This window comes from Ips typographus, linkage group LG5, assembly GCF_016097725.1.
Source record: "Ips typographus isolate SLU linkage group LG5, UJ_Ityp_2.0, whole genome shotgun sequence".
Classification (NCBI taxonomy): domain Eukaryota; kingdom Metazoa; phylum Arthropoda; class Insecta; order Coleoptera; family Curculionidae; genus Ips; species Ips typographus.
In genome coordinates, this window is record NC_138426.1 from 13138574 (window position 1) to 13161647 (window position 23074).

At 36.8% G+C, this 23074-nt stretch overlaps 5 protein-coding genes and 1 non-coding gene across 14 annotated transcripts; 3 read left to right on the forward strand and 3 right to left on the reverse strand.

The window, feature by feature from the left end:
* Positions 1-7363: 7363 nt before the first annotated feature.
* Positions 7364-15572, reverse strand: LOC145729124 (uncharacterized). The gene is made up of 9 exons (XM_081979758.1): positions 15412-15572; positions 15170-15357; positions 15071-15120; positions 14873-15008; positions 12442-12488; positions 12244-12385; positions 12153-12187; positions 7499-7672; positions 7364-7442 (listed from the first exon to the last, which is right to left on the reverse strand). Exons 1-9 carry the CDS (start codon positions 15475-15477, stop codon positions 7432-7434), a joined length of 849 nt encoding a protein of 282 aa, XP_081835884.1. The 5' UTR covers positions 15478-15572; the 3' UTR covers positions 7364-7431.
* LOC145729128 (uncharacterized) lies at positions 8049-10609 on the forward strand. Of its 9 annotated transcripts, none has more exons than XR_014178276.1 (6): positions 8049-9005; positions 9059-9240; positions 9301-9483; positions 9535-9628; positions 9680-10103; positions 10162-10609. XR_014178276.1 is itself a non-coding variant. In XM_081979768.1 (6 exons), exons 4-6 carry the CDS (start codon positions 9619-9621, stop codon positions 10322-10324), a joined length of 537 nt encoding a protein of 178 aa, XP_081835894.1. In that variant the 5' UTR covers positions 8049-9005; positions 9059-9240; positions 9301-9483; positions 9535-9618; the 3' UTR covers positions 10325-10609. The 9 variants fall into 9 exon arrangements, 7 of the variants coding, with proteins under 7 accessions (XP_081835894.1, XP_081835895.1, XP_081835892.1 ...); XM_081979768.1 differs by having other exon boundaries at positions 9740-10103; XM_081979769.1 differs by having other exon boundaries at positions 9773-10103.
* Positions 10894-12052, reverse strand: LOC145729132 (kunitz-like toxin PcKuz3). Its single transcript, XM_081979772.1, has 3 exons — positions 11461-12052; positions 11156-11341; positions 10894-11099 (listed from the first exon to the last, which is right to left on the reverse strand). The coding sequence occupies exons 1-3, from the start codon at positions 11531-11533 to the stop codon at positions 11089-11091; spliced, it is 270 nt and encodes an 89-aa protein (XP_081835898.1). The 5' UTR covers positions 11534-12052; the 3' UTR covers positions 10894-11088.
* Positions 15573-17368: 1796 nt separating the features above from the next.
* Positions 17369-19012, reverse strand: LOC145729123 (1,5-anhydro-D-fructose reductase-like). Its single transcript, XM_081979757.1, has 5 exons — positions 18608-19012; positions 18369-18472; positions 18115-18315; positions 17810-18060; positions 17369-17757 (listed from the first exon to the last, which is right to left on the reverse strand). The coding sequence occupies exons 1-5, from the start codon at positions 18762-18764 to the stop codon at positions 17448-17450; spliced, it is 1023 nt and encodes a 340-aa protein (XP_081835883.1). The 5' UTR covers positions 18765-19012; the 3' UTR covers positions 17369-17447.
* Positions 19013-19919: 907 nt separating this feature from the next.
* On the forward strand, positions 19920-19992 carry TRNAK-CUU (transfer RNA lysine (anticodon CUU)). The gene has a single exon. It is a non-coding gene; the product is annotated as a tRNA-Lys (tRNA).
* Positions 19993-20686: 694 nt separating this feature from the next.
* lace (serine palmitoyltransferase long chain base subunit) lies at positions 20687-22702 on the forward strand. The gene has a single exon (XM_081979747.1). It carries the CDS (start codon positions 20821-20823, stop codon positions 22501-22503), a length of 1683 nt encoding a protein of 560 aa, XP_081835873.1. The 5' UTR covers positions 20687-20820; the 3' UTR covers positions 22504-22702.
* Positions 22703-23074: the final 372 nt, after the last annotated feature.

Here is a 23074-nt window from a genome sequence, read left to right on the forward strand (position 1 = left end):
AACACCAACAATTCTGTTATAAGTTAAAACACTGCTTTAGGATTTAATAGTCCCCAGGATACACACATTGCCTTTCCTTTCTTGCAAATTTTATGGAATAATTCTTGAAACTTTGGTATTGGGCTGTTAATGACTCGTTTGAATGCACCTGTGATGTTCATTCCAGATAATTTAAATTGAATGTTGTTGTTGTTCTCAAGCCAAAGTTTGATTGGAACTTTCCGCCTTTGTTTACCACCAAATGTTGCAAGTTTTCCAGTTTGGTGAAGAAAAATCTTAAATTCTACGAAGGTCTCGCAATAACAACACTAATTAATACACTTAAACAACCCTAAATTAAGTTTTTATTTCTTCTGTTTGTAGTTTTTGATGTTTTTCAACTTTATAAAATTCCTAACCTCAAAATGTTTAGTCAGTTGGGACTATGCTCTATGTTGCCACATCTTTCACGAGCAGATGTGAACCTGGTGTATTGTTGGTTGCAGTAATATAAACGGACCGATGAATTATAGAGATTTCGAAAAAAAAAAAGCATTTATTGCATGCAAAACATGTGAGATTCTTTCAAAACAATATAGTTTTCTCATTTTAATTTATAATTGCTTAATGAAAGATACATATTGTGAGGTTTAAAGGAGGAATTTGTCAATACGGCCAAACAGGTGATTAAAAAGATGGATAGCCTAGCTTGTAATAAACGACGTGCGTAAATTTCAATATGGCGGAGCACTTGATGACGTAACCGCCCCGAAAAAAATGAACCATAAGTCTTCTATTTAGTAATACGTCTTTGATATGATTTTAGAGTTTTTAGTTTTCGAGCAACATAGTAGGCCCGAGTAAGAAACAATCAGCGAGCTTAACGATTCCGTATATGTCGCTCTCGCTCACGCAACCCGAGTAAATTTTACAAATTTATATCGGCCGTTTATCGCCCATTTCAAATTACTGGAAATGATTGCCAGCTGGATACGGTTGCGTGTCGAATCAAGCCAGGGACCAAATTTGCCTCTCTCTGTGTTTAGTTAAGAGACTGAGTTATGGAGCCGTTAAGACGCGGCTCGAATTAATAAGGAGACCTCGTCACTTTCCGGATTAATTTGCTTGGTTTCGAGCTGGAAGGACTGAGAAAGAAACAGTCAACTATTCCAGGAAATGGCTCTCCATACACGTCAGCGGTAACCGGAGACCGTAACCGTTTCTAAGTTGTGGCCTACGTACGGTAGTTAAATTGAATATTTAAAAACACCGTTTTTTTCCCTGTTTTTATGGGTCCCAGGGGCAGGAGGGAATCGGATGGTGAAATTTACCCAGTGTCATCGAAGAAGTCCGGTTTTTTTTTTAGGAAGACTGTCACGTGATACAATTTTAATTTAGACGAATTAGGTTGTTTCCAAAAATCCCAGTTGTAAATTCGAAATAAAATTGATACATCTTTTGGTGGTTACACTTCTGTTATATTACTGTCTTTGTTTAACCTTAAAAACACATTAGCAAAAACAGAAACAAAAGATGAATCGATATGTGAGATTATCCAAACCATGTTAGTTGTTATTTTGCCTTTACACCTTGGATTTACAATGAATCTTTTGGTCAAAAATGACCCCAAGTGGGGTAAAAGTTCGATCACAATAAACAAACCTAAGGGCTATTACCATTTGTCGGACGAGTCCATTAAATCTCATTTAAAGGGCGACGTTAAAAGAGGGGGTGAAGGTTTTTCCCTTCGCTTAGACGTATCCGTCATAAAGTATCGTCGAGGGCCGGTCGGTAAGGTAGAAATTGTTTTTCCCGACGGATGCCACGCGTACCAAGAGAGCAGCGTAATGCTAAGATATGGCCAATACCGCCAAGTTTTATATCTGCTACCGCTGTTGCATAAATATAAGGGCAAAGGGGGGGATACGACATCAATATTTTAGTATTCGGGGCTGCCTTTCACCTTTAGTGGCCTTAGCCCCCCCCCCCCACCCCCGCGATTACTCAAATTGAAAATATCCCAAGCACACACCCGAAATAGTCCGGGAATATGCTTAACGAACCTTCCAGGTGCATAAATTTCAGTTCTAATGCTTTTCGGGAACGACTGAGGGGGGGGTACATAAATTGATCCAAATTAAACGCTATTTAATTACTCCGTTTGCCCTTTTAACTTACCCTCCAAAGGCCTACTATGTCAATTCATCTTAAAGTTACAACTAACTAGTTTACACAAAGTGACAGGGAGGAAAAATTCATCAGCACCAAATTAGAGAGATACGTTCCTACACCAGGTGTCCCACTCGTTAATTCTACCGTTAGATGGTGTTTTATTAGATTTTAAGTCAAAGAAAATTCTTCAATTTCCAATTTAGTTACAGTATCAAAATACAGTCATGCTAAACCACTTCAGCTTAGATAAACTTAGAAAGCTCCTGGAGATCAAAAACTTCTAAAAAATAATTTACAGCAAATTGAAGATACAAATTTAGTTTCATTAAAGACACTTAGTTTAGAAGAAGCTGAGCAAGCTCCTGGAGGTCAAAAACCTTCTGTAGAAGATTTCTGACTTCTAAAAAGGAATTTGCAACAAATTGAAGATACAAATTTAGTTTGTATCACTTTAGTTAGAAGAAGCTTAGAAAGCTTCTGGAGGTAAAAACCTTCTGAAGAAGATTTCTGTATTATTATAGCCGGTTTCTAACCTCCAACCTCTTCTGTCTTCCTAGTTCCCTGGTTGCAGGTTTCGTTCTGACATAGCTTTCTCCATGTGGCTCCTGGAGATCAAAAACATTATGAAGAAGATTTCTGACTTCTAAAAAAGAATTTACAGCAAATTGAAGATACAAATTTAGTTTTATTAAAGACACTTTAGTTTAGAAAAAGGTTAAAAAGCTTTTGGAGGTCGAAAACTTTCTAGCTTCCAATCTCTTCTGTCTTCCCAGTCCCCTGAGTCTTCCTCTTTTCTGTCGGCGTCCATTTGAGGATCTGCTTAGTATTCTAGTATCTTCCATCCTCTCCACATGTCCATATCATATTAGTAGTCTACGTTGAATCTCTTCTACTATAGTGATCTCTACCTTCATAAGCTAGTCTTCTATGAAGAAGATTTCTGACTTCTGAAAAAGAATTTGCAAGAAATTGAAGATACAAATTTAGTTTCATTAAAGACACTTAGTTTAGAAGAAGCTTAGAAAGCTTCTGGAGGTAAAAACCTTCTGAAGAAGAAATCTATATTGTATATAGCCGGTTTCTAGCTTGCAGCCTCTTCTGTGTTCCCAGTCTCCTGGTTGCAGATTTCGTTCTGACATAGCTTTCTCCATGTCGCTCTGGGTCTTTCTCTTTTCCTCTTTTCTGTCGGCGTCTATTTGAGAATCTGCTTAGGTATTCTAGTATCTTCCATCCTCTCCACATGTTCATACCATATTAGTAGTCTACGTTGAATCTCTTCTACTATAGTGGTCTCTACCTTCATAAGCTAGTCTTCTATGAAGAAGATTTCTGACTTCTGAAAAAGAATTTGCAACAAATTGAAGATACAAATTTAGTTTCACTAAAGACACTTTAGTTTAGAAGAAGCTTAGGAAGCTTCTGGAGGTAAAAACCTTCCGAAGAAAGTTTCTGACTTCTGAAAAAGAATTTACAACAAATTGAAGATACAAATTTAGTTTCATTAAGGACACTTAGTTTAGAAGAAGCTTAGAAAGCTTCTGGAGGTAAAAACCTTCTGAAGAATATTTCTGACTTAGGAAAAGGAATTTGCCAACCAATAACTTTGTTTGAACTACTTTCAATTAAAAATCCATAAACAATTTAATAAAAGCAACAAATACAAAAAAAACAACGTTGCCAGACTTTGACTAACATTAGAATTCCTGTGTAACTTAGGTTGGGTTAGTAAAAATTTAGATTGGACGCCACTGGCCATTTGGCAGTTATTAATTAGGGGTTGTTATTATTCACTCAGTGGGGTGTGCAAAACCTAGAGCAAACTAAGCAGAATTTATAATTACTCCGCGGCAGATATTAAATTCTCGTGATGAAAAATTCAGAATTTTCGTAATGCGTTCTTTTGTATATGCGGATTTTGTTCTGCTAGGTAGGTAAATAGACAATATTCGCCCCGAAGCTATTAAAAGAAATATGTTGGGGTAATTCTCGTGAAAAAACACCGTGGTAATAAATTATCAGTACAAAGGAATTTCAATTAAACCAATAACTAATCCGTCACTTCACTATCTCTCCAACTAATTAATATGGAGGCATCCTGGTAATATAAGGGAGGAGCGACATATCTGAACAGCTTTATGTGCTCTAGCTAGGCGTAGCGACCCCGAACATCATAATTTAGGCCTCCCCAAAGAGACTTACATACGCGTTATACCCCCTAGGGAGTAAATACGTACCCCAACCTGTTGAAGGAGTCGATTTTCCTTTAACTCTGCAACTTTTTTTCTAGTCGAATCATGAAAAGGCTTGCAGCAGGGCTTAGAATAGAAAATAAGGGCGCATCAAGGGTTTATGACGTTTGCAGCCACGTTTCCAATCTTGTTTCGATTTTCGGATAAGGCTTTGTTTTGGGTCGTTAAGGGCAAATTACGTTGTAAAGGGCTTCTTCTTCCAGTTTATTATCTAACATTCTTTTTTTTAATTTATAAATTTACGTTTGGTTAGTGGGTCAATTTACAATTTTTTTCTCCCACGTCCTGTGACAAAAGAAGTAAAAATAGGGTAGATTTTTTCTTATTTCGGTTTTTGAGGAGAGTTTATAACGATCGCAGAAAAAGGGCGGCATTACACGTTAAAAATGGGAGCGATTAAGGGCCCGAAGGGAGCGTTTACGCACCTTTCCAACTTTGTGAGACTAGTAGTAAGCCCTGAGGTTGTGATTTTCAATTTTTCAATATCGACATCAAATTTGATTTAGCTGGTGGTTTAAAGAGGGGCGTTTACGTGGAAAACTATCTTTGTGTGATTTTTTTCGGTTTTTTAACGGAAAAAAATGGAGAAATTGGATTAGCAGGAAGCACTTCCGGGGGACCGGTCGGCGTGTTTTTCAGACTAAATTACTGAGCGACTTTTAAAAGCCGGGGAGGCATCCCGACGTTTACAATTTCATCGTTCAGCGACCGAAAGCCTGGGAAAACGTTTGCGGCTAAACAATTACTGTTTCCGAGTCCGCATTCCCGACGATTTTTCATCCGGGATATATGTTAGATATTTTTAGAATATTTTCACTCGGTCTTAGTTTGTTTTTAGGGCGAGTAATGGCTCGCTTTTTGCCTGACAAATTAAATTTATTCGGTATGGTTGAAACTAAAACAACTAACTGTTACGTCATCAGTCATTCTTTATGCTGTTGTCTTAATCTGATTGGTCAAAAAAGCAGCTTCGTTCAGCTTGCTGCCTTTTCTTGACCAATCACAAGTTAGACCAGCAGTGCTGTCATTTACGCAAATATTGTACCGGGTGACCCAATAAGACTGTTCCTCAACCATATCTCATAATTTAATTTTCTTAATATTTCAGGTTAGGAACTAGAATTTGAAAAACGGTTTTCACTGGCCTATTTGGATGTTATTTGGCTACACTTTTATAAAGAAAAAGTCATATCATTCCATTTGTTTTTTTTTTTATTTTTTTTTGGAATTTGAGTCATGGTGTCAAAAGTAGCCCCCTGGCGCAGAAAGATTCAACTAAATTAACTATATTTTGGTTGATTCTTATTGCCCAAGAAATGCTCTTTTCAACAATACCGAATTTGTTAAAATTGGTCAAACCGTTAAGAAGTTAAAGCAGGTTATTGCAAAAACAATTGGACACCTCACGTCATCTTTGTTTTTGAAATAACAGAAATTTGTTTTTTACGAAAATTATCGATAAATCGGTTTGCTTTAAAAATGTGGAAAAAAAAATTCTAGTTTATTGTGCAAAGTTTATAGAAAATGCAATTTAAAAATTTAAGCTGGCAGTTACGGCCTCTGGTGGTCATTTTTAGAACTTTAGATATTTTCCAGTGATTCTTCATGGCCGATTTACCTAGAAAATTTTTTTACCCCAAAGTCATACGACAAACGGTTCCCGAGATATGGTCGAGGAACAGTCTTATTGGGTCACCCGGTACATGTATACAGGGTGCTCGTTTTATGCAAAAAGTCAAAATTGGGGCAAATTTGAGTAATTAGAAGTCAATTAAAATCCCGCTTTAAAAATTAACAAAAATATCAGTACTTTCAGAGATATCCGAAAAAAACCGAAATTTTGGAAATTACTTTTTATTTTTTTACTAATTTATTAGAATAAGATAACTGAAAACAGGAGACACTTTACCGTTGCCACTTTTCCTCCTCTACAACGTGATAATATCAAATTTCAGTTCCGACGTTTCGGTTTTTACTTACCATCATCATTGATTTTTACATTTTTGAAATGGGCTATTTTTTCTGATTACGACGATGTGTCATACGATATGGTTCAAATTGGCAGTTTATTGAAAATAACAGCTCAACAATTATCTGTTAAGTCACTTGACACTTCTTCACGTGACATTTTCAAACCAATGAACATGTGCTCCTTTTTTGATTGATTGATTGATTGATATTAGATTAGAGTGCATTTTGTGTCATCATCTGACAGTTTGATACATGATCATTATTTTGCAAATGGCAGTAATATCACGTGAAGTAGTGTCATTTTCAAGGTTTCGTGATTTTTACGTAATTCCAAGACTAAATCATGACATATGGTACGTTATGGTAATCATCATTCAATATGGCACCCATAAGAAAAATGAATGGAAACTAAAAAACGATAATGCCTCGTTGTAGAGAAGGAAAAGTGACAATGGTAAAGTGTCTTTTGTTTTCAGTTATCTTATCAAATAAACTATTCCAAAATTCCTCAACTTTGCCCCAATTTAAACTTTCTTGTATCTCAATAACCGACATCTTCATTGTGAGGCTCGTAAAATGGACACCCTGTATAAGTTACCAAAAAATAGACTATGGAAATGGTAAAAAATAAGTCAATACATTTTCAGTGGAACAACACTCTGTATATTTTCTGATTAGTTGACAAATCTGTTTCTCCTGATTTTAAAAATATACAGGTTTGGTAAATCCAAAACCGACCACACGAAAACCGTGTAACGGACAGAGAAACACAGATAATTGCATGCGAGGAACGAAGACAATATTGAAAAAAATAACAAAATTTTGCAGTCAGTGTTGTCATACTGACTTCTTATAAGAACATTTCCTAAATATTTCCATTTACTTAAAATATTATGAAACCTTAATTTGGATAAAACAATCAGTATGCAGATTATGGAAAAATAAAAATCAAAAGTGTAATACAATTTACGAAAATATACTAAACAATGATATGTTTTTTGTACTTTTTTGGCTTTTAAGAGTTACACTAACTTAATATGTTCTTCTTCAGTACTTATGGTTAACGAACACCTAAAAAAGTAAGTCATACACTTTTCACTTATTTCAATACAGTTTACTCAACATACCTGAACAAACGTCCATACAAGTTTTGTTATTGTAAAAATTGTTGTCGTTGCCCTCACAACCTCCAAATATAAATTCCTCGCAACGACCAGAACTCGAATTGTACCTCCATCTGGTAAGGAACGCCCTGCAGTATCCGCGTTCTTCCGGTAGTTTACACATAACCTCAAGGTTACCTACAAGTAACGCTGTTACATAAGTTAAACAAAAAAGAAAGTGGACACTTTCTTCTATATGAAGAAATTAGGTGTTAAAAGCTTTGTAGGTTAATTGCGGTTTTTGTTTTTAGTTGTGTAATTGAAGAAACCTACCAGAATAAGCAGGTTTGGATGTGACCGAGACGAAACTGACCACTACAACCAGGAAATACATGTTGAAACCCATTTTGTGTCTTCTTGGCTAAACTTGAAAAGATATAACGCGGTCTAGCCGGTTTTGCGGCATTATATTTGCTGATGGTACCGGCACGTGACCTCGTGGTAACCATCTCACGTACCGGGGGAACTACCATGGTTTTAAAATTATTTAGGCGTGGGGTTTGTAATTGCAGACGATTGGTAGTCTGAATTATTGCAAAAATTCCAAATATTTTTCTCTAAATTCTTTCTGGCTTACTAATGGTGGGGGAGTGGGAAGTAAAATACGGTCGCAGACGAGAATGGGACATTCTATATGACAACGGAGAATGAGAAATGTGCATGCAAAGATGTCGGGCGTGCAGAGCAATACGGAAAATTTGCAGGCTGCGCCCGCTTCGGCCTTAATTATGGCGAATTCTCGCGATTTAATATAACTAATACGATAAAATATCGACTGTGCAACTCCCGTTCCACCTTATTAAATGCGTCGGATAACTTCCGGGTAGTAAAGCGGGACGGGGGAGGAAAATGTTTAGAAATCCCGCGTCGAACGGCGGAAAATTGCACCCCGAGAAAACCGGGTATAATGTATACCTATACACAAGGTGGAAAAATGGAAGCGATGCACGTCATCAGTGAGTTTGACGTTTTGAAAATGCATTCGTATTTCTTAGCGATTAGTTGCGACCTGTAGCGCTCTCTTTCTAACACGCGCTTATTAACTGAACGCAATTCTGATACAAACCTGACCTTCTCGATCTCGGCGTTGTTGCCAGATTGCTTGACCGTTTGCTGTTTTTGTTTTTGTTGTTGATGACTTGCACAAATGATTTGACTAAAAACTGCTTACACAGAGACAACTAATTTTAACAACTTGAGAATTTTGTGAATATATCGCATATTATTCAAGTGTTTTTACGGTTAATTGGCATTATTTATTGCAGTAGTTAATAGTTATTTAGTTCGTTAGTGTGTGTCTGTGTACATATTAATATTACTTATTATTTTGGTGTTTAAGAGTGAGTGTTGTATGTTAATAAACATGGCTTTAAATAAGCAAAGCCAGCAGCTTGTCGCTGCTTTATTATAATTTTTTGAACGTGAACGAGATCAGGGAGGTCCTTTTATCCCTTTGGCTACTGTGAGAGAAGTAAAACTAAAATATTGCAATAGAGTATTTTTGTTTACCAACAGTAGTTTTAGCCTGTAGCTGAAGCACTTGGACTTGGTGTTTCTACAGTAAGTGCTATATCACAGAAAGTCAAGCAAGGCATTCCGTTAAATTCACCAAAGAAAAGTCCAGGTAGGCCAAAGTCTATAAGGGACATTGCCAATATTGATGTTGCAGCTATTCGCAACTCCATATATGAAATGGTATGAACAAAGTAAGTTGTTTTGTTTATTTTATGTCCTGTTCATTAATGTTTTGGTAACACTTTTTCTAGAAGAACACATAACCAGGGAAAGTATTTATGAAAAGTTAAGGAGTAAAGAAATTTTTGTTGGCGGATTAAAATCATTGTGTAAAGTGCTTCATAAAATTGGGTTTAAGTGGTTAATAAGAGATTGCCCCTGAAGAGGATTAATGGAACTTCCTGATATAGCTTTTAAAAGAATTCAATTCTTAGGCAGGTATGTAGAAATAAAGCAACAAAATCTCTATCAATTTGTTTTTACAGATGAGACATGGATATTCCAAAATGGGACCCCAGGCCATTCCTGGCAGGATGAAAGCAAACATAGTGTGAAGAGCACCAGGGTAGATGGCAAAAGGTTAGCTACAAGCAAAACTCTTTAAGTCAAAATTTAACTATATTTTTTTAGAAAATGCTTATCTTTTTGTTTTTAATTTTGCATGATACTAATCTTGATGCTTTTTGTCAGAATCCCATTTGGAAATTACGATTTATGTATTAGATGTTGAAACTAATGCTACTGGAACATTTAGATTCATTATTCTTCATGCGGGTAATGAAAATGGATTTATTCCAGGTGCTGAGCTCATATTTGCTTCAAAGAGCCTGTCTGGGGATTATCATGGTGAGATGAAGCAGGAAAATTTTCTAAAATGGTTTCAAGAACGATTGATTGCTATTGTTTTGGATAATGCACCCTACCACAATCAATTAATCAAAAAAAATCCAAACAGCAGTTGGAATAAAGCAAGTATACAGGAATGGTTAAAAAGTGAGAACGTCAACTTTAACCCAGATGCCTTTAAAAATGAATTATTAGGACTGGTAAAGGGGTGAGATGTTGATAACCATTCATTCACCTGTTCAGTTGCTTAAATTAAGTATTTATAGGAACAAACCTCAGAAGCTATACCTTATTGACCAAATAGCAGAGCAACATGGCCATACGATTCTTTGTTTACCCCCATATCACTGCATTTTCAATGCAATTGAACTGATATGGGGAGTGTCCAAAAACTACTATAATATGCATATTGGCAGGGATGGCAGGTAAAATTTGTCTAAAGTCTCTATGACTAGTTTTACCAGCTATGATGTTTCATATCTATTGATAACGCTCCTAATATGTGGAAGGAAGCTTTAACAACCGTGATAAAATAATTAGGTATTAGATCTGCTTGTTAACATTGCTCTATTACTATATTGCACATTTAAGTTACAATATTTATGTAATTATTACTTATTTGCAATTATGCAGATTTTTAAACTAATTATAAGTATTATAATAATTGTTAGTTCTAAGATAATAACTTTTAATTAAAATATTAAATTTAAATAATTTTTTTGATTTTGCTTTTAGAAGCACAAGATAGTTTTAGCAATTTTCAAAAGGATTAGGAAATAAACCTGAATATTGACTAATAATGTTATTCAAAATTATCTGTTAAAAAACTGCCTCAACTTCTATATATGAAGTAAATAAAAACCAAATTTATGTAAAGTTCAGGTTTTAATGAAGAAACTAAACATCTGGCCACGTGACGCGTTAAACGTCAATGACGTGCATCGCTCTCATGAGTGCATGTGGAGAAGAAAGACAAGATACGAAAAAATATCAAAAAATTTTGCAGACTGAATTATAATTACTCACATAACTTTCTTATAAGAATATTTCCTAAATATTTCCATTTACTTAAAATATTATGAAACCTTAATTTGGATAAAGCAATCAGTATGCAGATTATGGAAAAATAAAAAGTGTAATACAATTTACGAAAATATACTAAACAATGATGTGTTTTCATCAATACTTTATGGTTAACGAACACCTAAAAAAGTAAGTCATACACTTTTCACTTATTTCAATATAGTTTAGTCAACATACCTGAACAGACGTCCATACAAGTTTTGTAATTGTAAAAATTGTTGTCGTTGCCCGCACAACCTCCAAATATAAATTTCTCGCAACGACCAGAACTCGAATTATACCTCCATCTGGTTAGGAAGTCCCTGCAGATTCCGCGTACTTCCGGTAATTTACAGATAACCTCAAGGTTACCTACAAGTAACCCTGTTACGTAAGTTAAACAAAAGAAAGTGGACACTTTCTTCTATATGAAGAAATTAGGTGTTAAAAGCTTAAGGTTAATTGCGGTTTTTGTTTTTAGTTGTGTAATTGAAGAAACTTACCAGAATAAGCCGGTTTGGATGTGACCGAGACGAAACTGACCAGTACAACCAAGAAATACAAGTTGAAACCCATTTTGAAGTGTCTTCTTGGCTAAACTTGAAAAGATATAACGCGGTTTAGCCGGTTTTGCGGCATTATATTTGCTGATGGTACCGGCACGTGACCTCGTGGTAACCATCCCACGTACCCACGAACTATCATACATGGTTTTAAAATTATTTAGGTGTGGGGTTTGTAATTGCAGACGATTGGTAATCTGAACGGGGAAGGAAAATGTTTAGAAATCCCGCGTCGAACGGCGGAAAATTGCTTATTTAGCACCCCGAGAAAACCGGAATACACAATGTATAATTGGCAATGCGGTATTACCGCATGATAATCACAAAAAATAGCCGAAACACTAACAAAATTCCTATCAAGTAAACCACCCTTCCCGATTAAAGGATGCCAATAGATCAGGACCGATTTGAAAGGGCTCAGGTGGTGCATTTGCATAATGCCCCAAAGTGCCGGGGGCTTTCTGGCTTCCCTAATTGAAATCACTATATTTGCAATTAAAAACGACCGTTCCGTAATTACCCGTTTGATTTACGGCACCTCATTTTTTTTGGTACACAAAAACACCATCATCCTACTAACTGCTGTACATGTATTATAATAATTATACAGTATATCCTGCAAAACTACTTACTACTTGCTGTTGTGGTTGTATTGGTACTTATACACCTGAAATCATTCGTGCCATACGCTATAAGCTATCAATGAAAGAAGGAAAAACTTACGGAGTATCACCGTAGTCTTGGTCGCAAACAGTACCATCATCACACGACAAGTACTCAGTTCCATACTTTACCCACCACAAAAAGTTCCAACACTTCTGGTAAGTCTGATTGGTAAGACAGAAAATGCCTTTATCACCACAGGCTACAATCACCCACCTTTTACTACAACGCCATTATTTTGATAACAAAAAAACTTACTTGAAGCTGTTGGTACTGCCGCAGTGGTGGTGGTAATGTTAGTACAGCTTAAAACAAACAGTTTAGTTACGTTGCGCTGTCACTATTAATTTTTGTGCACACCCTGTACAGGATGATTAAAAAAAGCATTGTTTTGGCCGCATTCTGGTAAAAAAATCAACCCTGTAACTGTCCTAGAACTAGAATTATGACTTGTCAAAGTAGCACAGTTACAGTTTAGTTCAAATGAGATACTTGCTGACGTGGCGCTGTCAGTAGTAATTTTTGCGCACACCCTGTACAGGATGATTAAAAAAAGCATTGTTTTGGCAGCATTCTGGTAAAAAAATCAACCCTGTAACTGTCCTAGAACCAGAGTTATGACTTGTCAAAGTAGCACAGTTACAGTTTAGTTCAAATGAGATACTTGCTGACGTGGCGCTGTCAGTAGTAATTTTTGCGCACACCCTGTACAGGGTGATTAAAAAAAGCATTGTTTTGGCCGCATTCTGGTAAAAAAATCAACCCTGTAACTGTCCTAGAACCAGAGTTATGACTTATCAAAGTAGCACAGTTACAGTTTGGTTCAAATGAGATACTTGCTGACGTGGCGCTGTCAGTAGTAATTTTTGCGCACACCCTGTACAGGATGATTAAAAAAAGCATTGTTTTGGCCGCATTCTGGTAAAAAAATCAACCCTGTAACTGTCCTAGAACCAGAGTTATGAGTTGTTAAAGTAGCACAGTTACAGTTTAGTTCAAATGAGATACTTGCTGACGTGGCGCTGTTACTAGTAATTTTTTCGCACACTCTGTACAGGTTGATTAAAAAAAGCATTGTTTTGGCCGCATTCTGGTACAAAAATCAACCCTGTAACTGTCCTAGAAGCAGAGTTATGACCTGTCAAAGTAGTACAGCTACAGTTTAGTTCAAATGAGATACTTGCTGACGTGGCGCTGTTACTAGTAATTTTTGCGCACACCCTGTACAGGATGATTAAAAAAAGCATTGTTTTGGTCGCATTCTGGTAAAAAAATCAACCCTGTAACTGTCCTAGAACTAGAATTATGACCTGTCAAAGTAGCACAGCTACAGTTTAGTTCAAATGAGATACTTGCTGACGTGGCGCTGTCAGTAGTAATATTTGCGCACACCCTGTACAGGGTGATTAAAAAAAGCATTGTTTTGGCCGCATTCTGGTAAAAAAATCAACCCTGTAACTGTCCTAGAACTAGAATTATGACTTGTCAAAGTAGCACAGTTACAGTTTAGTTCAAATGAGATACTTGCTGACGTGGCGCTGTTACTAGTAATTTTTGCGCACACCCTGTACAGGATGGTTAAAAAAGCATTGTTTTGGCCGCATTCTGGTAAAAAAATCAACCCTGTAACTGTCCTAGAACCAGAGTTATGACCTGTCAAAGTAGCACAGCTACAGTTTAGTTCAAATGAGATATGTGCTGACGTGGCGCTGTCAGTAGTAATTTTTGCGCACACCCTGTACAGGATGATTAAAAAAAGCATTGTTTTGGCCGTATTCTGGTAAAAAAATCAACCCTGTAACTGTCTTAGAACTAGAGTTATGACCTGTCAAAGTAGCACAGCTACAGTTTAGTTCAAATGAGATACTTGCTGACGTGGCGCTGTCAGTAGTAATTTTTGCGCACATCCTGTACAGGATGATTAAAAAAAGCATTGTTTTGGCCGCATTCTGGTAAAAAAATCAACTCTGTAACTGTCCTAGAACCAGAGTTATGACCTGTCAAAGTAGCACAGTTACAGTTTAGTTCAAATGAGATACTTGCTGACGTGGCGCTGTCAGTAGTAATTTTTGCGCACACCCTGTACAAGATGATTAAAAAAAGCATTGTTTTGGCCGCATTCTGGTAAAAAAATCAACCCTGTAACTGTCCTAGAACCAGAGTTATGACCTGTCAAAGTAGCACAGCTACAGTTTAGTTCAAATGAGATACTTGCTGACGTGGCGCTGTCAGTAGTAATTTTTGCGCACACCCTGTACAGGATGATTAAAAAAAGCATTGTTTTGGCCGCATTCTGGTAAAAAAATCAACTCTGTAACAGTCCTAGAACCAGAGTTATGACCTGTCAAAGTAGCACAGTTACAGTTTAGTTCAAATGAGATACTTGCTGACGTGGCGCTGTCAGTAGTAATTTTTGCGCACACCCTGTACAGGATGATTAAAAAAAGCATTGTTTTGGCCGCATTCTGGTAAAAAAATCAACCCTGTAACTGTATTAGAACCAGAGTTATGACCTGTCAAAGTAGCACAGTTACAGTTTAGTTCAAATGAGATACTTGCTGACGTGGCGCTGTCAGTAGTAATTTTTGCGCACACCCTGTACAGGATGATTAAAAAAAGCATTGTTTTGGCTACATTCTGGTAAAAAAATAAACCCTGTAACGGTCAAAAAAAGTAAGTGAAGACTTACTATGTATCGCTAGTTTCGTCACAGTAAGTACCATCGTCGCAGGTGTAGAAAGTGTACGTTGTCCAAATCAGAAAAGTACTACAAGTTTGGTAAGTGGTGTCGTTAACACAGTAAACATCGTAGGATCCGCATGAAGCTAAAATCATAACACTAAATTGATAAGAATGTTGTCACTGTTTCTTACCAAGTAAGACTTACGTGTGGTTGTTTCTGTTGCTTCAGTAGTTGTCACCGTAACATTGACACAGCTACAATAACCAATTGCATTTAATGAAATTTCGATTTAGAAAAACTTACGGTCCATTTTCCTGGTCACAAGTAGTACCATCGTCACACACATACACGTCACTACTATACTTGACGTACAACCACAAGTACCACGTGCAAGTTTGATAGGTTTGATCGTCCAGGCACCGGATACCTTGAGCACCACAAACTGTATTGTCTGTGTCCTCCCTTGATCCTGGTACTACCACCAACGCGATCTAAAACTTTAAAATTCAAACATCAGTTGCACAAACATAATATGCAACACTTGCAAGTAAAACGCTGAGAAGTTTAAAAACGAGCATCGTGAAGTCTGTTACAAAAATGTTATTTTTCATTTTTATACGCAAGATAAAAAGGGATTGTAAAAGTCACTACAAATTGCAGGACAATAAAGTTAAATTGGTACTTCAAGGTTCCACGTACCGATCCATAAATGTATTAACTTTTAAATCTGCAAAACGTTTTGATTGTAAATGTTTGTTTAAGATTACCGAAATCTGGTGATAATTAGTAAAAAATTAGGGTTTCATTGTTTTTGTACTAGTTTTATGGGTAAATTGACGATTAGTTGGAATTGTTGTTGGTTTGCAATAATTTTCAGAAGTTGTAAATTACTTGTAAGTAAAAGTTCTAGGAGCTTTGTGGGCCAGTTAAAAAACCTCTCAGATCTTTGTAGAATCTTCGCTTAATACAGAATAGAATAATAGAATAATAATACAGAATAAACGCTTTAAAGATTCTAGAAACTTTTATAACATTTTACAAGTTTCCAGACCTTCCTACAACGTTCTAGGGCCTTCCCAAATGTTCTAGAATCTTTTAATAGGGTTTTTGAAACATTCCAAAGCTTCTAGATCGTTGTCGAAGATACTGCAGCTTTCTAAAAACTCTCAGAACCTTCTAGAACCTTCACAAACGCTGCCGAAGCCTTCCTAGTCATTGGTAAAAGTGAACGTGTGTAGTATCTTGAATGAAATCTGTAAGACGTGTGCTCCCATTCAATTTAAAATTGGGTTACTGAACCGCCCATCAATAATCCACTTTTTTCCTTAATTTGCTCACCTCTCTTCATATCCCGTTTTTGACGCTTCAAACTCATATAATAAGCAAACAATAATTAGCGTAGCCCCCCCGTTTTTTTTGGGAAGCAACTACACCTAAACGTAGGCCGTAATTAATTAAAAAGTTGGAAAAGTTAGGCCGCGGTTCAGAATCAGAAACATGTTTTTTCAGCGTTATAAATCAGTAATTAATTAACATCACCTTTTTCACCCGCTAGTCCCCCCTTGAACTGGAAATTCGAGATGCAACTCGGCCATGAGCGGGGGGTATCCAGATTTGATTAATGGGGGCTCGCCCTGTCAGAATCAGATGCGCGGCCTCCCCTTCAACCCCCCAACCTTTTTTTAGGGATCAGTTTTGGTTTTAATCCAAGTCGAATTTTGGCCTAATGTTTAGTCGTTTATTAATTATTCTTCGTATTACTCGTTACATCATCTGTGTAACATTAAATTCAATTAAAAGTTATGACTACCCCATCTATGTACTCTTTAAACCTCCCTGCTTCTCATCTGCGGAATGACAGATTTGACATTTACTGTCAACTGTCGAGAGATTGATAAATGGCGATAAGTTTGAAGTGCTGTGTTTTTTTTTTACTTTTTATGCATTAAATTGTCCAAAAATTTAGTAAAGTTTTTGGTATTTAGTATATTTCAGTAGTTAATTTAAGTGCTTGAAGTTTCCAAACTGTTTACTGAGTGGAAAATGCTAGCAATTCAAGTAGGCTGCTCTTGAATCAACCCTGACATGTAAGTGCATTATTTGTTTTGATTATTATAATTAAATAATACTAAAACTAGCAAAAATTATTATTACTAATCAATATGGGAATTTTAACTAAACTCGCGTTGCTTCTAAAAAAAAATTGTACCATCTGACATAAGCGATCAACCACGTGACTTGTACCATGCGACGTTGTCAGCTTGAGCGTGTAACTGCTGTGCGTTTACAAACAACTGCTTTTAGTACACTTTTAGCTTTTACATTGGTTTTCTCTTATTGTCAATAGGTTGGCAGGGAGGATTAAGCTTATTCACCAAAGTATCGAGAAAAGCTAAATTTACGATTTAGTTCAGGGATGCTCTGTTTGTCTAAGCAATAATTATGAATTTTGAATTGCTTAGATCATTAAATAATAAAAACCTGTTAAAACAAACAAAAATGTTATATAAAAAAATCAATATTTTTAATGCTTCTCTGTGTAACCACAAAACAACAAAATCCACCGCACTTTTTACTAAACCTATTCTTCTTTGATTTTTTTGAATGGGTAATGAGGATGACTTTCCACCCCTTTGAAAAAAAGAAAATCAAAAATTCGTCCTTTTTCGCCCCGATCCAGTTTGTCCAACCTATCCAAGTCGTCCTGGTCCAGTTCAAAATCAAACAAGTCGATGTTGGCCTTAATTCTTTGAGGGTTGCCACTTTTCGGGATCACTATAACGTTCCGTTGGATCAAGTGCTTTAACAGAATCTGTCCTGGAGATTTTCCGTGTTTTTCCGCTAAGTCTTTCACTTCTGGATGGCCTAGGATGTCCGGAAAATCATTCAACCTGCAATTTAGACGTGAGGATTCAGAGAAAGTGATTTGTATAGGATACTCACGAATAATTGTATTTGCTGCTAAAATGTGTGTTAGCACCAGGACTTCCTAAAGGTGAATAAGCGGTCAGGGCTACGTTTAGCTTGTTGCAAACATCTTTCAATTCCTTCTGCTGCAAATAGGCGTGCATTTCCACCTGCAGGACATCCGGTTTAATTTCCGCATTCTCATAAAGCCTTTGCAGTTGTTCGGAATTGAAATTTGATACTCCTATAGCTTTCACTGAACCTTTCTTCACCTGTTCTTCCATTACCTTTAACATAAAACTGCATTAGTGACTAAAGCATTGAAATTAATAATTACAAACCTTCCAAGTATCAACAAAGTCCACCACGTCCTGACAGAAAACACCATCTTCATTGACCAAAGGGGTCAAAGTAGCCTCGTTCAGTTTGAAGGAAAAGGGCATGTGCATCAGGTAGAGATCAATATAGTCGAGCTGCAGCTTCTTCAAAGACAAGTTAAGGAAACGCTCTACGTCACTAGGTCGGTTGCCAAAGTTGGGCAGCTAAAGATTTCAATTTGAGTGATTCTGACAATTAACAGATTCCTTTGACTTACTTTAGTTGTTATGAAAAGTTCTTCACGTTTTACTTTGCCAGAATCCAACCAGTATTTCAGTACTTTTCCAATTGATTCTTCAGTATTGTAATTGAAGGCGGTGTCTGCAAAAGAAAATCCAAAATGGTTAAACAAAATCATCAACTAATCTTAAAAAGGCCCTAAGCGCATTCACCACAGTGTCACATGTTTCTCTTTTTATTAATCGTTTTTTGAAATTTATTGGTAAACATACTTACCAATATGCCTGTAACCTGCCTCTAAAGCAATGTTAACAGCGTTTTCCATTTCCTGTGGTTGCGCCCTCCACGTCCCTAACCCCACAATAGGCATCTCCAAAGCGCTAGTGGACAATTTAACAAATTTCATCTTCTCCACCATGGTTTTTAATCTCATTAAATTCACTTCAAACACCCGTGTATACTTTCTGGCAAAAACTAAACTGCCAACTATTGTACTGGAACTGGCTTGCGACTGTATTTATAGAAGTTCGAACGTAATACACGCACGATGACGTTTTTTGCGTAAAAGAGTACACGATCTTGGAGGAAATTTCCCAAACTTTCAGGTGGGGAAATTAGCGTTGTCAAAAATGACAAATTTTCACCTGGATTTCGGTTGTTTGACCGGGTGACCTTCTCGGACTGATGAACGTGAATGGAAATATCGACCGGACAAAGCACGTGGAAAATTTCCTCTTTTTGGAGGATGTGCGTGCGGCGTCATGGAAAACGTCCTATTTTAGTTTTTGTGATTTTAACGTTTGCAAAATGAGGAAGTTTACAGTGAAACTTGCTAATAAAACTAACCAACTTTGCTGTGACGCTAACAAAATCCAGTGTCAGAGTCAGTTAAAAAAACGGAAAATTTTAGTGGAAATATACTTAAAGTTTTCCAGAAAGTTGTTTTATTTTTAGTTTACAAAATGTATACAAATTTGGGTAACTTTAACTAAAAGGTTACAAAATTTGACTGTAGAACTTCTGTATGTTGAGGTGAATGCACACGAAACACACATAAAGGTGTACACACACAAAACAGTTTTAGGGGAATATCGCCTTTAAATGACCTTTTAGGGCAAAAGTGTCCTGATGCAATCTTGTAGATAATATAATTCCCTACAACTCTCCCTTATTACACTCTTTTGATTTTTTTCAAATAACCGAGTTATGGACCTGTGACTTTTTTTAAAACAGTTTTGGGGGAATATCTCCTTTAAATAACCTTTTAGGACAAAAGTGCCCTGATGCAGTCTTGTAGAGAATATAATTCCCTACAACTATCCCTTATTACACTTTTTTGATTTTTTTTCAAATAACCGAGTTATGGACTCGTTTCATTTTTTAAAACAGTTTTGGGGTAATCTCTTTTTTAAATGACCTTTTAGGGCAAAAGTGCCCTGATGCATACAAAAAGGTGTAAGTAAATTGACAACTTAATTTTTGCTTTAGCTTTTTATTAATTTATGTGCTAACAATATACAATGTGAAAACAGTTAAAAAAAAAATGTACAAGTGAAAGGTAAAGGTGCTAAGTGGAATTTGTTTTCAAGCCCGGCTAGCTCAGTCGGTAGAGCATGAGACTCTTAATCTCAGGGTCGTGGGTTCGAGCCCCACGTTGGGCGATAACTTTTTTTATTTTTTTTCTTTCATAAATTTCTTGTATTTTAGTTGTTTCTCCTAAATAATTTGACTATAAACACTGTGGCTTCGTAATATAGATAATTACTAATTAATTTAGGTATTTTATTAAAGTGTTAACTATAACAAATTGTTTAGTTATGAATCACCATGGTAACGTAGGTCGTTGCTAACGTCATGCATGTAAGTAATACGCTATGATTGGTGGAGAATTTGTATTTACAGAAGGCTCGACAAGACCGTCGAAAATTTAGGCTGTAGCCGCACTATAATGGCCGCCTTTTTTGTAGTGTTTTACAAACCGGATTATTTAAAAAAAAAACAATTGTTTATGTCTACAATTTATTGTGAGCGAGTTTTAAATGATCTGTAAGCAAAAATTATGCTTTAAAAATTGTAAACAGCAATTTTTCAAATTTCTAGTCAACTTTTTTAAATTCCTTACTTAATAAAAGCAAAAAATTGGACAAATTTAAAATTCTCAAGTTGTAGGATGTAATCAGGGATGTACTGTAGTCTGTTTACTCGTTTTTTGATCAACACTATAAAATGCACTGACCTGTGCCCTATTTCTAGGTGGTGTTGGTATAAACAAATCGACCAATCATATGCGTTGTCGCAAATGCGGACTGCGTCACGATTGGATGGAGCGTGCGTTGGAAAATTAGCATTCATTTTTTTTTTGGGGAGTTGACAGTGGCGTGTTGTAGCGGTCGGTACGTTTGAGGTTAGGAATTTGATTCCAGGAAAACTGAGCTGCGTAAGCAAAAAAACTTGGAAAAAAGTGTTTTTTCATAATTTATAAAGCAAAAATGACACTGCAAGTGAATGGGTTTGGAGGAGACGGAGACTGTTACGGGTCAAACGTCAAGGTTAACGGATCCATAAAATCCAATTGGTGCGACATTGAAACCAGCACTAATGAGACAGATAACAGGAAAACTGGGAATGGTACCACCACCACGGTACCGCACGTGGCCAAAACAAAAATCCTGAAGGAGTCGTTCGAGCCCCCACCGTTTCTGACAGCCGTCCTGACTCAAATCAGTTTTTCCCTTATCATGTTGCTGAGTTTCATCAGTCAGTTTTGCACCAGGTTTTTCTACCCCCCTAAGGCCATAGAGGAGACCGGCAGATCGGGTTATCCACCCCTATTTGACAGATTCTCCATGTTCTACAGTAGATATGTGTATAGACGGATCAGGGACTGTTGGAACTACCCCATCTGTAGTGTACCTGGTAGTGAAGTGGTGTTGAAAGACAGGGTGACTAATGACTGTGGTTGGACCTTTGAATTCACAGGAACCCAAACTAAGTGTCTGAACCTGGCTTCATACAATTACCTAGGATTTGCTGAGTCTTCAGGACCTTGTGCCGAAGCTGCCATAGCTTCAATATATCAGTATGGTATAAGTTCAGGTAGTACCCGCTGTAAGTATGGTACTCAAGTGATACATAATGAACTGGAGGAGCTATTAGCTGAGTACCTGGGGGTTGAAGATGCCATAACTTTTGGTATGGGCTTTGCCACCAATGCTTTGAACATTCCAACCTTAATTGAACCTGGATGCTTGGTTATTAGTGATGAAAAGAACCACGCTAGTTTGATTTGGGGTATTAAAATACCAGGAGCTACAGTCAAAGTTTTCAAGCATAATGACATGGCTGATTTGGAACAAATCCTTAAAGAGGCTGTGTGTTTTGGACAATCACCACAAGGTGCCTTTAAACACTGGAAAAAAATTGTTATTATAGTGGAAGGAGTGTACAGTATGGAGGGAACCATAGTGAAGCTACCTGAAGTGATTGCCTTGAAAAAAAAGTACAAAGCTTACCTTTATCTGGATGAAGCACACAGTATTGGAGCTATGGGGAAACATGGCAGGGGTGTAGTAGACTATTTCGGCTGTGATCCTAATGATGTGGACATTCTTATGGGTACTTTCACAAAAAGTTTTGGAAGCGCTGGTGGTTATATTGCAGGCAGTAAAGAATTAATTACCTACCTTAGAGAGTTTAGTTTAGCTTCCTGTCATGCGTGGGCCATGGCACCCCCCTTGGCAGCACAAATCATAGCAGTATTAAACATCCTCATGGAAAAAGACGGGACTAAAGAGGGACAACGCAGAATCGAAGCCCTAGCAAGAAACACCCGGTATTTCCGTATGAGACTGAACCAAATCGGAGTTATAATCCACGGCAACGAGGACTCCCCAGTGGTACCAATCTTGGTGTATTTATACTCGAAAATCGCCGGGATGGTGCGTTCTTTAATAAAAGAGAAAATTGCCACAGTTGGGGTAGGGTACCCGGCAACTCCCCTCTACGAAGGACGAATTAGAATTTGCTTATCAGCCGGACACACCAAAGAGCAGCTGGACTACGCTTTGGAGGTGATCGAGAAGGTGGCCGACGAAATCGGACTCAAGTATTCCAGAAAGCCGAAAGATCTCACACCAATTGATTACGACAAAATCAAAGTGTACCAAGATTAGCGGTACACAAAAAGCACCAAAACCACAAACAGTATAGAGACAGTTTATTTATGTCCGGCCAGTTTTTTTTACACAAGAGGCCTTAAAACTGATGTGATTTTTAAGCAAAAGCATTTATTGATATGTACCAGTGGCATTTGTTATTCAGAGTAACTATATCAGGCTTTGTAGGTTCTTTTTAATAAAATTGTTATTTAAATTGGGGTGATTTTTACTATACAATTCCTATAAGGTGACCTTTCTTAACTAGCAAAACTGACCAAAATCAAGATTTAGGGTTTTCCAATATACATCCAGTATAACACATTCAAAATCAGATTGCACAACTCTACAAGTTCTGTTAGAGCTATAAAGTACAGTTTTAGTGGGTAAGGTGTGTATATAATTCTTATTTAGAATATGATCCCAAAACTCGATAAGCAGTACACAGTTATTAGTGAATAGTTTTCTAATTAAGCCTGTTTGTTTTGGATAAGATAAAGGTATTTAGTCATTTTTTGCTCATTAATCTAAACATTTACCTCCAATTAGTCATATTATGTGGTCTTAAAATTTTTGAAAACTGTTTGGT